At 38.7% G+C, this 20,159-nt stretch overlaps 1 protein-coding gene and 1 pseudogene across 4 annotated transcripts in view; one reads left to right on the top strand and one right to left on the bottom strand.

Annotated features, from left to right (window-relative positions):
* Window positions 1-3,030: 3,030 nt before the first annotated feature.
* RALGAPA1 (Ral GTPase activating protein catalytic subunit alpha 1) overlaps window positions 3,031-20,159 on the top strand; it is a gene marked incomplete at its 3' end in the record, with an annotated part of 235,275 nt that continues 218,146 nt past the window's right edge. For all 3 annotated transcript variants that reach the window (XM_079701197.1, XM_079701195.1, XM_079701196.1), the window contains exon 1: window positions 3,031-3,293. In XM_079701197.1, the coding sequence (XP_079557323.1) occupies window positions 3,188-3,293 (106 nt within the window). In that variant the 5' untranslated portion in view covers window positions 3,031-3,187. The remainder of the gene's footprint in view (window positions 3,294-20,159) is intronic.
* On the bottom strand, window positions 14,457-16,200 carry LOC307050930 (E3 ubiquitin-protein ligase RING1-like; annotated as a pseudogene). The gene is made up of 2 exons: window positions 16,123-16,200; window positions 14,457-15,599 (listed from the first exon to the last, which is right to left on the bottom strand). The product of its transcript is annotated as an E3 ubiquitin-protein ligase RING1-like (transcript).

Here is a 20,159-nt window from a genome sequence, read left to right as displayed (position 1 = left end):
ATATTCAAGTACTGATTGCAAGAAGAGAGGACAATTGGGTTTTTTATTTTTTTAACTCTTAAAATTTACTTTAAAAGGAGTAGATGCTCAAACTCTACTAAGATGTGGGGGTGGAGGAAACCACTGCCGTTTCTAGCATACGTGGCTACAAATGGTGAAGCCCTGAGCCTGAACAAAGGTTGTGATAATGGAGAGAAGAGGACTAAATCAAGAAATATTTAGGAAGTAGAATCATCAGGTCTTGGTAACTGATTGGACAAGAGAGGAGAAGAAGAAGCCTTAAGATGATTCTGGTTTCTGGGACTTCCCTGGTGGCCCAGTGATTGAGAATCTGCCTGCCAATGCAGGGGACATGGGTTTGATCCCTTCAGGGACATGCTGTGGAGCAACTAAACCCGTGCACCACAACTACTGAGCCTGCGCGCCCTAGAGCCCGTGCACCTTAACTACTGAGCCCACGTGCTGCAACTACTGAAGCCCAAGCACCTGGAGCCCATGCTCCACAACAAGGGAAGCCAGGGAATAAGAAGCCCGCGCACGGCAACAAAGAGTAGCCCCCACTCGCCGCAACTAGAGAAAGCCCGTGCACAGCAACAAAGACCCAACACAGCCAAAAAAAACCAAAAAGTAGTTTTGGATTGAAAAACTGAGCCGATAGTGGTAATATCAGTGAAGATATTTGATGAAGGAGGAAGATCAGGTTTGGGAGGGGAGAGGACAAAGATGATGAGTGCTGTTTTGTATGTATTGAATCTGAGTAGCTCGTGGAAGCTCTGAAAAGAGACTTGGGTTACAGATAGGGACACAGGTAGTCCTATCTGACTACCAAATAAATGATAGTCAGAATCATGGGGTTGGATGACTCTTATACTACCAAAAGAGACCATTTTGTAATGTAAACATAATTTAAAAATCAACAAATATTTATTCGATACCATAGTAGGGCATATGATAATTTTTTTAAAAGCCTTTGTTTGCAAGGAGTTTCTATTCCTACACATACATCTTAATTTGTTTTGTGAGTTTAAAATTGGTACATTAGATTTTCTTAATTTTCTTTAAAAAGACTTGTTTTTTAAGTTGTGAAAACAATATAGTAAAAAATTTTAGTAAAAAAAACCTAAGCAAAATATAAAGAAAATAATTTAAAATCACCTGTGATTTCACTTTGCAGATATAATCACAAGTTTGGATTTTTCTAACTACATTTTGTATGCACAATTTCTTTCACAGTTTTGATAACATATTTTCAGCTTTATATTGCTTTTTCACTTAATATTTTCTTGAGTATTTTCCATGTCATTAAAAAGTCTTCATATTCATAATTTTCATGGCTGTATGTCATTCCACCTACTGGATGTTTACCTCCTCTCTGATGGACATTCACAGTTTCCAATCTTTCAATGTTATAAATCATGCTTTAATATTTTTACATAAATATTTTTTCCCATTTCTGATATTTTAGAGTAGGGTTCTAAACATGAAACTAATGAATCAAAGTATATATAAACATTTTTAAGTGTCTTGATACATAATGCCAAATTTTGTAGTAATTACTGCTTCTTTCTAGCAAGTAATAGGAGTGTCTGCTGCTGCCTTTACCAGCAGTACGATGGCTAATTCAAAAACAAACTTTCCTATTTTGACTGATAAAATATTTTATTATTAAAAATTAAACTATATTGAGCCCAAGAAGCCAGACAAAAAGCATATACTGTATGCTTACACATCTATAAAACTCTAGAAAATGCAAATTCCGGGTGACAGAAGGCAGATCAGTGGTTGCTGGTGCACCAGAGGTGGGGCGGTGGAAGGGAAGGATTACAAACGGGCAAGAGGCCCCTTCGTGATCAATATTTTGATTGTGCTTATGTTTTCATGGATGTATGCAAATGTCCAACTTACCAAACTGTACAATTCGAAAATGTGCAGTTTATTGTATATCAAGTATACCTCAATAAAGCTGTTTAAAATTTATTTAACAAGAAACATTGTTTTAATTTGATTTTTAAAAATTATCCGTTAGTGTGAACATTTTTCACATTTTAGTTGAGTATAGACTTCTGTGATTTTTTTTTCATGTCCTTACTAATTTTTCTACCTGTACCTTAGCAATTTTCTCCTGGATTTGTGAACTCTACTTATCAAGAAAATTAACACTTAAAGTTATTCAGATTTCTTTTCCCTGTAATTTTTCTTTCTGTTACGGCATGCTTTTGGGAGAATTCATTTATTTGTGCAAGATAATTTTTACCAAGAGGATGTACTATAACCCTACAAGTCCCTATACTACAGTAAATTGTAAATCATCACTTTGCAAAACAAACAAAAATCCTTTAAACAAAACTCAAATTAAGGAAATGAAGGGGTGTTATAACCAAAGCCTTCAGAATTGGCACCTAAAATATATTGCACATCTGTTTTGATGCTATGTTCTTAAGTTACTTCTTAATTTACATAGTAAACAGCAGAGACAGGCGGAGGACTTTTAGAACACAAAAACTACTCGGGGAGCTTGTCTAGGAGTCACTAGTCTTACAACAACGCACGCATGAATTATTTTCCCTTACTTTCTCGGGCTCCTCCTCTGGCAGCTTGCACAGGAAACCAAAGCGGAGTAATGTCACGGGTGATCTCACGCTGGCATGACGTCAAGAACCCTTGACGTCAGAAGGCGGTTGCCACGGGGACCATTCGCCACCGACGGCAAAGTCGTGAAACCTCATCACCACGCTCAGTCTCCGCGTCGGCTTCTACAGAGTCTAAGCTGCTAAAGAATCTTTAACCTTAAGGGGGCCTCAGGGAGAGGGGAGTGGTGCCGCTGCCGCCGAGAGCCCCACCTCCGCGGCTCCGGGTCCTGGGTACCGGGCCCCGGCCTGTGGCGGCGAGCGGCGGCCGCGGCGGCGGCGAAGGCGGTCGACCCGCCTGGGTCTCCTTTGCTCCGTGCAGGGCTGGGAGAGGGGAGCCGCCATATTGGAGCCGGAGCCGAAGGTGCTTTGCAGCCGCCGCGCGAGGCGGGTGGAGGTGGCGGCCCTGGCCTGGTTCTGGGAGGTGTCGGCCGCGCCGGGGCCCGCAAAGCTGGGGAGTGAATGAGCCGCTCACGCTAGTCTCCCCCCCCCATTCCCTCCATTTTCCGCCGCCGGGACCGGGCCGGGAGGGGGCCGGAGTCGGCCGTGGCGGAGGCAGGATGTTCTCCAAGAAGCCGCACGGAGACGTGAAGAAGTCTACCCAGAAGGTGCTGGACACCAAGAAGGACGCGCTGACCCGCCTCAAGCACCTGCGCATTGTCATCGGTGAGGGGCGAGGGGTGGTGGCGCTCGGAGGCCTGGGTTGTCCGGCCTTCCCTCTCCTGGGAACCCCTGGGGACTCTCCCTCCGCCCTGGCGCGATGCGGGAGTAGAGGGCGAGGCGTCGCCTCTGCAGAGACGCGGGAGGGCGGATAATTTGGGGAAGGGAACCCTTGGCAGTTGGCAAACACTAGTCACACTAACACAGGTTTTTCTCATTTTGAGTTAATAACCCGAACTCTTTTTAAAAAACACATTACTCTGAAGACTTAGATTATTTTTAAACTTTCTGGAGACTTGGTGTTGCGGATAATGGTGTTTGTAGGATATGTTTGTCAGATGACTACCGCCATCCCCACCCAAGTGAAATGAAAAAAAAAAAAAATCTCAGACAATATAAACCTTAATCTTTCAAGTTTCTTGGCTAAGGAGAGCAAAGAGGAAGCAGTTATACCTCTTTGGGAAATGGGTGGTTCCCAAAAAGCTTGTGGGAAAGAGACCCGCCCTTGTTAATGCACCTTGTTCATAATTACTATCATTTAGAGGTGGAACTATTATTAATTATAGAAAACAAGGTAGTTTATAGCTTCCTTTGCTTTTCGAGAATTGTATAGAATTCTATTTTTAATTAAAATTTTCTTACCGTCTGTTGCCCTCTGTTTTGCTGGCCGACCAAACTGCTCTTTGAGTTGTGGATATGGTGTTAAAGGAATTTTTTGGACGCTTGGTCATTTCTCGGGCTGATAAGGGCTGTAATAATACTTATGGAACAACTGGTCCAATACTTGGATCTTTTTAGATGAAATTTGAGGTGAAGAGGAAAGTTAGTTTGCCTTTGTTGATGCAGAGAGTTAATGGCAGAACTGAGTTTAGAACCCAGATGCCTGAATCCTAGTTGAGAGTTTGTCATCTCAGGCTCTCTTCCTAAAGAATGTTTGTTTCGGAAAATGACGTTTATTCAGTGACATAAGTCTTTTATCTGAGGTGCATGTTCCTCTACTATATGGTTTACTCATACCAACAGGATAACACCAATACCTAACATTTGTATGGTACTTTACTGTTTACAGAATGACTTCACATAAATTATAATTAATCCTCACAATAACTCTAGAGTTAGTTAAATTATTATCCTCCATTTTTTACAAATGAGAAAGCTGAAGTTTGGGAATGTTAAGTAGTCATCCAGCTACTGGGAGGCAGAGCCAGAGCTGGAACCCAGATTTCATGTCTCCAGTTTGATTTTTACTCTTTCTACATTGATGGCAGCAAATCTATATCACAAGTAAATTGTGTTTATTCCTGTGGAATAGTAAGAAAGCAGTTAAATCTAGTTTAGCAATGTAAAAATATTTTTTCAAGAAAATATAAATCTTCTAAATATAGTTGAGATTGTCATCTTTTTATTTAAATTCTACTTGAGAGTTAAGCTGTTGAAGAAAAATTTGGCTAGGAGACTGAGACAGGGAAAGTTAATGTGTGGATGTAGGAGATTTATCACAGATAATGGCAGTCTGAAATTGAAGACTTAATGGAATTTGATACCTACTTGGGCCAAACTGTAGGCTGGGTAATGGCAGAGCTATAAAGTTGAGTTCCAATAGAGTATTGACATTTCCTAAATTAACTGCCACAGTTCTTTAGTTATGGAATGGTTAAGAAATGGTTCATATATACTTCTTTGGCATAGAAGTTTTTTTTCCACCCTGGAGACGTGGTCTAAATTAAGAGGTCATACATATCAGATATTTTGTAGTGCCTAGCTTTCTCAGTTTGAAAACAATAGTGTTTTTTTTTTAAAAAAACCCTTTGCTTTTTAGAAATTTATTTTATTTTTAAATGGAGCATATACTGTACATAAACATTTAAAATATCCTTAAGAACCTTCAAATGGAGGAATTTGTGCTTTCAGATACTCCCTGCCCCGTGAGTGGAGGAGGTCCATACGGAGAGATTACTGCACTCATTTTAGAACAGTAATTCTCAACCAGGGAGTTGAGACACTTTCGGTTGTCACAATTGGAGAGAGGTGCTACTGGCATCTAGTGGGTAGCAGGTATGCTGCTAAACATCTTGAAACGCACAGGATAATCCCTCACAACAATATTCTAGCTTCAGATATCAATGGTGCTGAGGTAAACCTTGTCAAAATATAGAACAAAAACAGATGGACCTCCAAATCCTGCACTTGGTTCTAACATATTAATTAATTGAATAAAATATTCTGTATCTTTAAGTGGTTACAGTTACTTTGTTTGAAATATGATTAATGTGATTCCTAAGAAAATGAGTGGGAGAGAGTAGAATGGCAAAGACTGAAAGGTGTCTTAGAGGTCTCCCATTTTGCAGATGGTAGAGCCACTTCAGATCCTTTTTGCAAGTTAAGTGCAGGTTTTACATAAAGTAAACGCTGTGAGGAAACTAGTTTGCAGAATAATGGGGCATCGCCCATTACACAGGATTTTGATTTTTGTTTGGTCCCATCTAAACTGTATTTTTAACCTTTAAATCGAACTGCCATTCACTCAGGGTATTTATAGAATTCAGTGCATCCCAATGTATGAGAACATAATTTAAACATCTGGTGTAAGCCTTTGTCCTGGCATGTGTTCCCACTAAAGGACAATTCCAGATGAATTTATAGAACTTGGAGGATTTAGATTTAAATCTACTGTGTTTATTGATATTGCTGTGTGTTTGATTTTTAGGAACTGGAAGTTAGAATTATTAAAAAATAGAAATAAGGCCTTGTCTAGTTGCTGAAGTTTCATGTTGACCTCTCCCCCTGCCCTCTTTGTTTTTTGGTTTTTTTTTTTTTTTTTACAATTAATGGCCTTAAGATAATGATAGTAAGTTAGCAGGTAACTTAGTATCTAACTAAATGGCTAACATAATTCTTGACATAAAGTGGATATTGAGTAAATGTTATTGATAATTTTCTGGTATGGCAAGGTAACAGTTCAGTCTTCTCAACTTAAAAAAAAAGATAAGCGCTTATTAGCTAATAAATATATTGATTATTGTTGGATCATTCTTTTTAGTAGCTTTATTGAGGTGTAATTGACAGAAAATAAATCACACATATTTAAAGCATATAATTGAATGCTTTTTCAAAAATTGAAGTACAGGTGATGTACAATATTACATAAGTTACAGGTGTACAATACAGCAATTCACAATATTTAAAGGTTATGCTCCATTTATAGTTATAAAATATTGGCTATATTCTCCGTGTTGTACAATATATCCTTTTAGCTTATTTTATGCATAGTAGTTTGTACCTCTTAATCCCCTACCCCTATATTGCACCTCCCACCTTCCCTCTCCCCACTGGTGACTACTAGTTTGTTCTCTGTATCTGTGAGTCTGCTTTTTTTGTTATATTCACTGTTTTCTTGTATTTTTTAGATTCCACATATAAGTGATAATCATACAGTATTTGTCTTTCTCTGACTTATTTCACTTAGCATAATACCCTCTAAGTCCACCCATGTTGCTACAAATGGCAAAATTTCATTCTTTTTTATGGCTAAGTAGCATTCCATTGTGTATATACACCATATCTTCTTTATCCATTCATCCATTGATGGACACTTCGGTTGTTTCCATTGTAAATAATGCTGTTGTGAACATTGGAGTAATAGAGTACATACATACATAGACCTATACATATACATATACATATTTTTGACATACATATACCTTGTGAAGCCATCATGACAATCAAGATTAGGAACATAGACAATCAAGAAAATAAATATATCTGTAACCTCCCAGAGTTTCCTTTTGCCCCTTTGTAATCCCTTCCTCTCACCCTTACTTGCCTGCCATTCTACCCCTTCCCTGGGCAACCACTGATCTGCTCTCCTCTACATTAGTTTGTATTTTATATATATATATGGAATTAACAGTATTTACTCTCTTTTGATTGGTTTCTTCTACTCAGCTACTTTGAAATTCCTCTGTATTTGTTTTGTGGTGGCGTGTCTATAGTACTTTGCTCTTATTGCTGAGTCCTATTCCATTGTATGGATATGTTATAATTTGATTATCCCATTCACATGTTGATGGACATGCGGGTTTTCAGTTTTGGACTATTCCATATAAAACTGCTGTGAGATGTACCTGTTATATAGATATATGCTTTCTTTTCTCTTGGAATAAATACTTAGGAATGGCATGGATGGATCCTATGGCAGTTGTGTGTTTCTTTTTAGAAGCTGATATACTGTTTTTTTGTCTTTTTACCATTTTACATCCTTACAAGCAGTATGTGAGAGTTCTAGTTCCTCCACAAATGCACCAACACCGCTTGGTATGGTATTTCTCTTGTCAGCCACTATAATAAGTTATGTAGTGGATATAATTAATGTTTCCCTGATATCTAATAACATTGAGCTTCTTTTCATGTGCTTAATTTGCCATTGTATAACTTCTTTGATGAAATCAAGTTCAAATCTTTCACCTATCTTTAAATTGAGTTTTTTGCTTTCTTATTTAGTTTAAAAAATTCTGTATATATTCTGGTTACAAGTACTTTATCAGATACATGATTTGCAAAGATTTGTTTTCCCCCAGTCTTTGGATGTGTTTTAATTCTCTTATTTTCTTAGAAGGAATAGGAATTCTTAATTTTGATAAAGTCAATATATCAAGTTTTTCTTTTATGGTTCATGCTTTTGGTGTTGTATCTGAAATCTTTGCCCAAAGTCAAGGTCACAAAAATTTTCTCCTATGTTTTCTTCTAGAGTTTTAAAATTTTAGGATCTGTATTTAGGTCTGTGATCCATCTTGAGTTAACTCTGCAAATATGGTTTCAGGTATGGATTGAAGTTTATTTTTTTGTATATGGATATCCAAATCTTCCAGCACCATTTGTTGAAAACGACTGCCCTTTCTCCACTGAATTGCCTTTGTACTTTTTCCAAAACTCAGTTGTCTATATATGTATGGATCTATTTTGGGACTCTGTTTTGTTCTGGTGATCTATTTGTCTGTGTTGATGCCTGTCCCACAGTGGCTTTTTTTGTTGTTGTTACCGTAACTTGATAATAAATCTTGAAATTAGATGATGTTGTCCCTCCAACTTTGTTCTTCTTTTTCAAAGGTTTGTGTTTTTTTCGGACCGGTGGGAGGGAACTATGCCGGGTCCTTTACCTTCCCATATGAGTTTTAAAATTAACTTGTCAATTTCTCATAAATAAACAAACAAATTCTTGCTGGGGTTTTGATCGGGATTGTGATGAATTTGTAGGTCACTTTGGGAAAAATTGACAATATTGAATTCTCTGACTCATGAACAAGGTATGTTTTTTCATTTTATATGGGGCTTCTTTAATTTCTGTAGCAGCATTTTATACTTTTTAATCTACAGGTCTCACACATCTTTTGTCACTTATCCCTAAATATTTTCTATGTTTGATACTGTTGTAAATGATATCTTCATGACCATTTTTTAAAAAAATTTATTTTATTTTATTTTTGGCTGTGTTGGGTTTTCGTTGCTGCGCGCGGGCTTTTCTCTAGTTGTGGTGAGCGGGGGCCACTCTTCGTTTCAGTACGTGGGCCTCTCATTGAGGTGGCCTCTCTCGTTGCCGAGCACGGACTCTAGATGCGTGGGCTCAGTAGTTGTGGCTTGCGAGCTCTAGAACTCAGGCTCAGTAGTTGTGGCACATGGGCTTAATTGCTCTGCGGCATGTGGGATCTTCCCAGACCAGGGATCGAATCCGTGTCCCGCGCACTGGCAGGCGGACTCTTAACCACTGCACCACCAGGGAAGCCCCTTCATGACTATTTCTGATTGCTAGTAAAAGGAAATGCAGTTGATTTTCGTATATTGAGCTTGTATCCTGAAACCTTGCTAAACTCACTTATTAGTATTTTATAGATTTCATGGGATTTTTTGTTTTTTACATACATGATCTCATTGTCTGTGAATAAAGATGATCTTGCTTCTTTTTAACCTGGATGCCTTTATATCTTTTCCTTGTCTTGAACTTATTGGAATCTCTAGCACAGTGTAGAATAGAAGTGGTGAGAGTGGACATCCTTGTCTTTTTCTTGATCTTAAGGGTAAAGTGATCAGTTTTTTACCATACAATATGATGTTAATTGTAGGTTTTTTATAGATGCCCTTTGTCATGTTGAGAAAGTTTTATTTTCTTTCTAGTTTGCTGAGAGTTTTCATCAAGAATAGATATTAGATGTGTCAAATGCTTTTTCTGTTTCTATTGAGGTTAACAGGTTTTTAATTTTTTTTTCATTCTGTTAATGTGATAAATTATAGTCATGGATTTTCAAGTGTTAAATCAACTCTGAGTCCTCTGCAAACCTAAGTTGATTGTGATATCTTGTCATTTTTATATATTGTTGGATTTGATACTCTAAAACATTTGTAATTTTGTAATTATGTTTATGAGGGATATTGGTCTATACTTTTCTTGTAATGTTCTTGCTTTTTTATAACAGGTAATGTTAGCCTCATAGTATTAATTGAGAAGCATTCCTTTCTTTTCAGTTTTCTGGAATTGTTCATGTAAAATTGGTATCATTTTTTTTCCTTAAATGTTTGGTAGAATTCACCAATGAAGCCATCTAGATATGGAATTTTCTTTGAGGGAAGGTTTTTAATTACTTTAATAGATAGAGGGCTGTTCAGGTTATCTGTTTCTTCTTGAGAGAACATTGGTAGTTTGTATCGTTCAAGGGATTTTCCGATTTCAAATAAGTTGTCAAATTTATAGGTATAAAGTTGTTCATAATGCTCCATTATTGTCCTTTGATATCTATAGAATCTGTGATGATGTCACCCCTCTTATTCCTAATTTGTCTTTCTTTCCTGATCACTCTGGCTGGAGGCTTATCTCTTTTATTGATCATCTAGAAGGACCAGTTTGTGGCTTCATTGATTTTTCTCTTTTTATTTCATTGATTTCTGCTTTGGTCTTTATTATTCCCTTTTTCTGCTTAGTTTTAGTTTAATTTGCTCTTTTTGTAGCTTCTTAAAGTATAAACTGAGGTTATTGATTTGAGACCTTTTTCTTTCTAATGTAGGCATTTGGTGATATAAATTTTCCCCTAAACAGCATCCCACAAATTATGGTATTTTGTATTTTCATTTACAGCTAGGTCCAGAATGCATTCTAACTTCCCTTTTGATTTCTTCTTTGATCCATGGGTTATTTACAAGTGTGCTTTTTAGCTTCAAATATTGGTGGATTATCCTGATATCTTTCTGTTATTGATTTCTAATTTGATTTCATTATAGTGAGAAAACATATGTTTTATGACTTGAATTCTTTAAAATATATCAAAATTTGACAGTCAGGAATATGTTTTAACTTGATGGATGTTCCATATTCACTTGAAAACAGTATATATTCTGCTTTTGGTGGGTTGAGTGTTTGAAAAATGTCAGTTAGGATAAGTTGTTTGATAGTATTGTTCAGGTCTCCTATATCCTTGCTGAATTTGTCTCCTTGTTTTTACAAATTATTGACGGGGGGGCTGAAATTTCTGACTGTAATTGGGGGTTTGTCTATTTCTTTTTGAGTTCTGTCAGATTTTGCTTAATGTATTTTGAAGCTCTGTTATTAGGTGTCTAAACATTTAGGGTTATTATTTCCTCTTGATAAATTGAGTTCTTTAGCATTATGAAATGATATCTTTAACCTTGGTAATAGTCTTTGCTCTGGAATCTACTTTGATAGTAATATATAGACTTCTGCTTTCATTGACTAGTATATATTTTCCTGTCTTTTTAATCTATTTGTTTCTTTATATAAAGTGGATTTCTTGGTGGCCGTATATATTTGAGTCTTAATTTTTTTTCTAATCTAAGAATCTCGGCCTTTGAATTGAGATGTTGGATGACTTTTTTTTTCTTTGTCACTGTGCTGTTCATTATATCCCCAGAACTCATTTATCTTATAACTAAAAATTTATACCTTTTCATTCTCTTCACCCATTTTCCCCACCCCTACCTCCTGCCTCAACCACCATTCTGTTCTCTGTTTCTATGAGTTTGCTGTCTTAAAATTTCACATATAAGCGAGATCATACAATATGTCTTTCTCTGTCTTATTTCACTTAGCATGATGCCTTCAAAGTCTACCTACGCTGTAGCAAGTGACAGGATTTTCTTTTTTTTTGACTGAATAATATTCCTTTGTATGGACATACACATGTCCATACAAACGAATATATATCACATTTTTTTTATCCATTCATCTGTTACCAGACACTTAGGTTGTTTCCATGTCTTGGCTGTTGTAAATAATGCTGCACTGAACATGGGAGTGCAGATATCTCTTCAAAGTAGTGGTTTCGTCTCCTATGGGTATGTACCCAGAAATGGAATTGCTGGATCATGTGGTAGTTCTATTGTTAATTTTTTAAAAAAATTATTTATTTATTTATTTATTTATTTATTTTTGGCTGTGTTGGGTCTTCGTTGCTGTGCGTGGGCTTTCTCTAGTTGCGGCGAGTGGGGGCTACTCTTCGTTGTGGTGCGCGGGCTTCTCACTGCGGTGGCTTCTCTTGTTGCGGAGCACAGGCTCTAGGCATGTGGGCTTCAGTAGTTGTGGTGTGTGGGCTCACTAGTTGTGGTGCGTGGGCTCTAGAGCACAGGCTCAGTAGTTGTGGCGTGTGGGCTTAGTTGCTCTGTGGCATGTGGGATCTCCCTGGACCAGGGATTGAACTTGTGTCCCCTGCATTGGCAGGTGGATTCTTAACCACTGCGCCACAAGGTAAGTCCCCCTTTTTTTAACAATTTTTTTTTTTTAAGTTTCTTGGCCACGCTGCCTGACGTGGGATCTTAGTTCCCCGACCAGGGATCGAACCCATGCCCCCTGCAGTGGTAGCGTGGAGTCTTAACCACTGGACCACCAGGAAAGTCCCTCTATTGTTAACTTTTGGAGGAACCTTTATACTATTTTTCATAGTGACTGCACAAATTTACATTTCCACACAACTGATTTTTGTATGTTAGTTTTGTATTGTGTAATTGTACTGAATTCATTTATTAGTCTGATAGTTTTCTAGTGGAGTCTTTAGGGTTTTCTATATTATAAGATTGTGTCATCTGCAAATAGAAACAGGTATACTTCTTCCTTTCAGATTTGGGTGGCTTTTATTTTTTCTTCTTCTTGCCTCTTTTGCCAAATTGCTCTGGCTAGGACTTCCAATACTGTGTTGAATAGGAGTGATGAGAGTGGGCACCTTGCTCTTTCAGCTTTTCACCATTGAATATGATGTTAGCTGTAGGCTTGTCATATATGACCTTTATCATGTGGCAGTACATTCCCTCTATACCCAGTTTGTTAGAGTATTTATTATGAATGTGATGTTGAGTTTTTTTAAAATGCTTTTTCTGTATCTGTTGAGATGATCACATGACTTTTAACCTTCATTTTGTTAATCTGTGAATCACATTGGTTAATTCGTGATGTTTGAACCATTCTTGCATGCCTGGAATAAATCCCGCTTAATCATGGTTATGATCCTTTTAATTTTTTTTTTTTTGCCGTACGCGGACCTCTCACTGTTGTGGCCTCTCCCGCTGTGGAGCACAGGCTCCAGACGCGCAGGCTCAGCAGCCATGGCTCACGGGCCCAGCCGCTCCGCGGCATGTGGGATCTTCCCGGACCGGGGCACGAACCCGTGTCCCCTGCATCGGCAGGCGGACCCCCAACCACTGCGCCACCAGGGAAGCCCTGATCCTTTTAATATATTGTTGCATTTAGTTTGCCAATGTTTTGTTGAGGATCTATGTTTTTCAGGTATATTGGCCTGTAACGTTGTTTTCTTTTCTTTTTTTTTCTTTCTCTGTAGTGATTTTGTCTGGTTATGTTATCAGGGTAATGCTAGCTTTGCAAAATGAGTTTGGAAGTACTCCCTTTGTTTCCATTATATGGAAAAGAGTTTGAGAAGGATTGGTATGAATTCTTTAAATGTTTGGCAGAATTCACCAGTGAAGCCATCTGGTTCTGGACAATTCTTTGTTAGGAGGTTTTTGATTACTGATTTAGTCTCATTACTTGTAATTGTTCTTTTCAGATTCAGACCAATAACTTGCCATTTAGAGCTAGATGACATACATTTAAAAGTTATTATTGATTTGAGTTTGATTTAAGTTTGTGTCTGTTATCTTGCTGTTTTCTATTTGGCTTATCTTTTCTTAGTTTTCTTTTTTCCCTTTTTTATATTAGTTGAATAAATTTATGATTTTTTAAAAATTTCTTTGTCTTATTAGCTATAATCTTTTATTTTACTTGTTGCTATATGATTTATATATGATTTATATATCTTCAACTTCCCAGAGTCTACTTACTATTAAGTGATATTCTACCACTTCTCGTGTTGTGTAAGAACTTTACAGAGTGTACTTTAATTTCTCTTCCCAGCCTTTATACTTTCTTGGTCATACATTTACTTATATTGATACATGTTGTAAATCCTGTAATTGTTTTGTCTAAGCAAGCAGTTATCTTTTAGATACTTTTAAATAATGAGGAAAAAGATATATATTTACCCATGTGGTACCATTTCCAGCACTCTTCATTCCTTTGCAGAGATAGATATTTCCAGCCAGCCAGCATCATTTTGTTTTTGTTGGAAGTATTTCCTTTAACATTTCTTTTGTAATGATGGTCTGCTGGTGATGGACTCCTTATGCTTTTGTTTATGTTAAAAAAGTCTTTGTTTTTCCTTCTTTTTTGAAAGATGTTTTGCTACGATTAGAATTCTTGGTTGATGGCTTTTTTCCTTTGTCCTTTAAAGATTTTACTCCACTGTCTTTTTGTTGCATTGTTTCTGATAAGAAGTCTGCTGTCATCTTCTTTTTTTTTTCTTCTCCCCGAAGAGGAAAAAAAGCAGATTTGTTGTTGTTGGTAGAAGGGCATGAAGGGAAGGGCTCTTCACCCTTCTTAACATCTTGCATGGATGGGAGGTTGGGAGCAACAGAAAAGGCAGTAGATGGGGGCGCAGGCCCCACTCTGTACAATATAGAAGAATCTGATATAGATAATTTGTATAAAAGCCACTTGTCCTCATTTGTGTCCTCTTGCTGGCTGGCTGGGCTGGGGGGCTCTGGGGGACAAAGAAGCTGGGTGGTGGGCCAGGACTCAGGGACACCCCATGGTCCCCATCCTCTGGCTGTCCCCTTGCGGGGTCACTTTGAATCCTTGGTGAGGGCATAGCAGAGCTCCAGTGGTTGGGACACTTTCCAGAACTTCTCATTCAGCAGCTCCAGGGTCAGCGAGCCATTCAGTGTCGTGAAAACTCCACCCCCGGGGGCGATGTAGATGGTATACTGCTTTTCGCTGACACCCTCCAGACTGGGCAAGGCAGGCTCCTTAGGGCCGTTGCCTCCTCCAGCACCCCCACCCTGCCCGCCTCTCCCATCAGGTCCTCGGGCGTCAGAGGTGCCCCATCCAGGCCCTCCTGGCTCCCCTGCCTCTTGCTGATGCCTCGTTCGAGGGCAGTGCACAGGGCCAAGTACTTGGAGAGATGGTCCACTGTGGCATTCCCAGTTGTCTTCACATACCTAGTCTGGCAGTATTCTCCCTTCTCCACGAGTAGGGTGTGGGGCCGGAACACGAGCTCAGTTTCTCCACCTGGCTCTGGGGGACTGGAAGCCCCAGGAGGGCTTGGAGAGGGGGGCAAGGTTCCCCCTCCCAGGGTCCCTCCCTGGTCACCAGAGTCTTCAGAACCGGCACCCCCACCCACCCCACCAGTGCCACCTCCCCCGTCCCTACACTGCTCCCCCGGCACCCCCTCTATGGGGTCGCTTGGGAGCAGGGCCTGGGGCACAGTCAGGGGCGGAGTCTGAGCTCACGTCCTCTCCATCCCCCTCTCCCTCCCCCGGTTCTCATTCCCGCTGACTCATCGTTGTGGTCTGATCTGACCCCGGCATCGGCCGTCTCACACGCTGGGCCCTGTGAATGGCCTGCATGCGCAGCCCCTCCTCAGTGCTGGAGCTCAGCACCTGCTGGTTGTGCAGGCGGCTGAGGCGGATGAGCACCCTGTCTTGGTGGGCCTCATATTGCTCCCGGCTGGGGTAGATCTTAGAGATCAGAGCATTGAAGTTGGGGTCTGGCCGCAGAGACCGCTTGGATACCAGCTTCTTTCCGCAGGTAGGGCACTCCTTGTTCCCGCTGCGCAGGGCCATGACAGTGCAATCAGAGCAGAATCGATGGAGGCACTCCTTGGTTGTCATCATATTCTTCAGCATGTCCAGGCAGATGGGGCACATGACCTCTGAATGCAGCGACCGAGGGGAAACTGCAATCTCTGTGCCATCCATGATGGCTTCCTGGAGGTGTCGATGAGTGGAAAGGCGGTGGGTGGGTTGGGGGGAAAGGGGTTTTAGAAACAAGTGGTCCATGGACTTGGAGTCTTGAGAAATACAGTGAGATGTCAGAATCTGGGTACCTCACGTTGGCCACTTGAGGAAATTGGGAATTCTAAGAGTAGGAGCTTTGGAACAGGAGGATCTGAGGTTTGGTGATAGGCCTGGGGATGGGCATGGCACAGATTTTCCATCTGTGGAAGACTTACTTGGTCAACAGAATTTCTTACAGTGTAGTCCTGGTACTACCTATATAAGAATCCCCTAGGATGCATGTTAAAAATGAAGATTCTAGGGTCCCATCCCATTACTGTATTGCAATGTTACAGGTAGGGGCCAGCAGGAATTCCATTTTTAATAAACTCCGAAGGTGAGTCATACATGCACTGACCTATCATGCGGAACTGAGGAGCGGGGAAGGTAATTTCAGCCTGTTTACTATCTTTCAAATGAAGATAGTAATACTTGCTGTACCTCTCTGGCACATATGAGGGGTCCGGTGGAGCTCATACAGACTCAGTTCCCACATTTTGCTGGCATTCTGGGCATTCGCCAGCGTCGTCATGGTGACCGGGCACAGACCCCCACGAGGGCTCCACCGCCGGGGAGGAGGAGAGGTAGGCAGCCTCCAGCCGTCCGCGTTCCCACCACCACAGCACCTCTCCCGGGGCCCGGCCTCCCCGGCTGAGTTCGCTCGGTCCGCAGCCGCTGCTTAGACAGCAGCTCCCGCCGCCGCCGCCGCCGCCATGGCCCGGGCGCTGGGGCCCTAGGTCTGCTGTCATCTTTATCTTACTCTGTATATATATATATATTTTTTTTCTTTTTTTCTGGCTGCTTTTAAGATTTTCTCTTCATCATTGGTTTTGAGCAGTTTGATTATGATGTGCCATGGTGCAGTTTTCTTAATATTTCTTGCCATGGGGTTCATCAAGATTCTTAGATTTGTGGGTTTAGAGTTTTCATAAAGTTTGGAAAATTTTTGGACATTTTCCCCCAGTTATTTCTCCCCTCCCTACTTTTTATTTATTCTTTTATTTATTTCATTTATTAGTATATTAAAAAGTATTAATATCAGGTTCATATATTAGGAAGTATTATTAGTATATTGGAGGGACTCATAGCTTTTGGAAAAGAACTGATATTCTTTTCATTTTTTTAGATTCTTTCTTCTGTGTTTTATCTTGAGTAGTTCCTATTTCTACTCTTCAAATTCACTAGTCTCTTCTGCTACATGCAATCTGCCATTAATCCCACTAGTTTATTTTTCATCTCAGATGTGGTTTTTATCTAGTTCATTTTGTGTGTGTGTGTGTGTATAAAATTATATTGTCTGTATATCTTCTTAGCTTCTTGAACATATGGAATACAAGTAAAATAACTTAATATCCTCTCTGCTAATTCTAACATCTCTATCTATTCTGGGTCAGTTCCATCAGTTGATTATTCTTCTCATCCTGGGTTGTTTTCTTGCTTCTTTGTATGCTGAGTAATCTTTGGATGTCTCATATTTGAATTTTACCTTCTTAGCTTCTGGATATTTTTATATTCCTATAAATTCTTGAGCTTTTTACTGGGATGCAGCTAAATTACTTGAAAACAGTTTGATCACTTCAGGTCTTGCTTTTAGGGTTTGTTGAGTGGATCCTCTAGGGATAATTATTACCTACTGTGAGACAATACCTTCCTGAGTATTCTATTCAGTGCCCACAGGTATGAGGGATTTTTTGTAGCCCCACTCTTGGGAACAGGCGCTGTTCCCCAGCTTATGTGAGCATCTGGTACTGTTCTCTCATATTCTCTCACATAGTACTTTTTCCTGTCTTGGGAAGTTTCCTTGCAAGTATTTATGATCATACTGAAAGAGAACCCTCTCCAGTCTTCGAGGATCTCACTGTGTACAGCTCTCTCCTCTTTGGTGCTCTGTCCTGTGGACTCTAATTACCTTGGTTTCCTTGCACTATCAGCTCATTTTCTCAGCTCATGGATTCCACTGGCTCTGCCTGGATTCCCTTTCCTCTCACAATGGGCTGGAAACTCTTAAGACATTAAACGAGTAGCTGAAGGTATACCTCATTTGTTTGCCATATGTCAGGAATGACTTTCTTTATCTGATGTTCGTACCTGCTTGAAACAGACAAACAAAAGAACAAAAAAAACCCTGAAACATAAACAACAGTTTTCAAGACACTGGACATCAGATGCTGATAATAAGAGGTTCTCTTAAATGAATGAGACTGAAAATTGGCTTCATACAAAGCAACTCGGCCCCCATTTTTTTACTTTTTTACATTCAGAGAAGAAATTTATGATCAATTGATTATTGATTATATCTGTGAAAGATATCTAATTGTCCTCCAATCTGAATATATTAATGTTTTCAGAAAGAAAATCAGATTAAAATATCTTAGAAAAATAAAAAACTAGTGTTCATTAAGTATAAAAAGTAATGTATAAAAAAAAAAGTACTGTTTATGTTCATTAAGTAAATAACTTGAAAGTGGTACAGATTAACTAGGAACAGACATGCCTGGAAATCTGAAAATGTGTAGGAGTCATTGTGAACTGTAAACTGCCTATAAAGATAAACTAACTTGATATTTGGATATGTTCTTAGCATTTGATGGGCAAAGTTAGCAAGTAATCCTATATACATGTCATTAGACTTTATATTCTTTAATTTGTATAAACTCTTTATATTCTTTAATTTGACTCTTACTGATTTAAAAAATTAATTTGACTTCATTGAAATGTTTTATCTTTGTGTATTTATGAAGAAGTGATTTACTGAGCAGATTATTTACATAAACAATATTACTGATTAATTTGCTTAGTAAAACAAGCTGTTTCAAAATTTTGTAAGCCATTTTTGCATTAACGTTTCTTTCATTAAGGATTTTACTGCATCCAAAGAATTTTACATGGCTTATAGGACTGAATAAAATGTGGAATAGAACAATTAGTGATAAAACAAGCAACCGAAGAGCCATTACTTAAAGGTAACATTATCAGGTTCCAGAGATGAGCTGATTATAGCTATAAGGCATTGAATTTGATTCTTAGATTTCCTGGCAGCCAAAGTGAAAAGAGAAACATGTTGGGTTACAAGTTTTCAGTGTCCTAGAAAAGAAAGCATACTTTTTTCTTTCTTTCTTTCTTTTTTTTGGTTAAAACATTGTTTTTTCTGGATTCTAAATTCAATCACAATTTGTACATATATGTATGTTCATATATTATTTAATGTGTCTTCTTTTAGAAGGATTATGCAGTAGAAATAGATTTTGGAGAAAATATAAAAATAGGAGATTAGTATGTTTGTTAGATCTATTCTTTCTAAGATCAAATGTCTACACAATCTAAATTGTTTTCATTCTTTCTTTTTTTTCTATTTGTGTAAATGGCATTGTCATCTCCAGGTTACTAAGACATGAAACTTTCATCTTTGACAATGTGGTAGAAAAAGAAAAATAAATTTACCTTAGTCACATTATCTTCTTCAACCTCTTGTTACCCCTCTCTGGTATTTTACATTTCAGTAATACTGAATGAGACATCACTTTCTGTGATGCCTGTGCTTTTGCTAATGTTATTTACTGTACTGTCATTAATAGCCCATTTCTTTTAACCTTCTTATTAAGAAAGAAAGAATAAGAGGGAGGAAGGAAGGAGGAAGAAAGAAAGAAGCATCAACAACAAAATAATAATCCCACTTATTGGATTTCAAAACTACAGTCTGGAGCGATAACTACTATAGAAAGGAAGTAGACTTTGTATGAACTCTAAATTGAAAACTTAATATGGTTTGGATGTGTGCATTAATCTATTTCTAGAAAATACCACTATGCATTAATTATGGACCAACCATGAGTTAGGTATACTTCACGTAAGAGCAGTAGTACATGAATATGAGTGGTAATAAGAATTCTATTCTAGGAAGCCCGCTGGTGCAGTGAGAAAGTAGATCAGATGCTATTAAGAAGGCACCTAATAGTATATTATGTAAGATGGCAATTGTATTAAAGAAAAAGCAGGGGAAGAAAATCATACTTATACCTGAAAGCCTTTACTCTTCCTTCAGTCTCAGGGGAAAATCTGTAGAGCTTTGGTGAAGTCTTCTCTATTCTGGTAGGCATAGGGACTTTTCCTACTTACTTCTAGTAATTTGGTTATTTATTACAGTGTAATTACTTATTTGCATGCCTGTATCTTAAGCCTTCCAGAGAGTAGAAGCATGTCTCTTCAACTTCATATCCCTAGACTCAGCATAGTGCCTGGCATATGAAAGGTGCTTAGTAAATATTATGTAGTTCATGAATAAATATATTAGGTATGAGGAGAGCGAAGTTGCTCTTCTGTGAGTAACTTCCTTTCAATTAAGAATGGTAGAAAAAACATTTAAAGTCAGTATTCTGATCAGAAAGAATCCTTGGGTTACCTGAAGGACCTGTGCAAAAAAACTGGCTCAGAATCTAAAATCTGTCCTATGTGAAACAGAGAAACAAAGAAAAACAAAAAAATAGGACGTTA

This window comes from Hyperoodon ampullatus (assembly GCF_949752795.1).
Source record: "Hyperoodon ampullatus genome assembly, chromosome: 3".
NCBI classification, from domain to species: domain Eukaryota; kingdom Metazoa; phylum Chordata; class Mammalia; order Artiodactyla; family Ziphiidae; genus Hyperoodon; species Hyperoodon ampullatus.
Note: the sequence above shows the minus strand (reverse complement) of the source record. Positions and strands in the feature narration are given on the sequence as shown.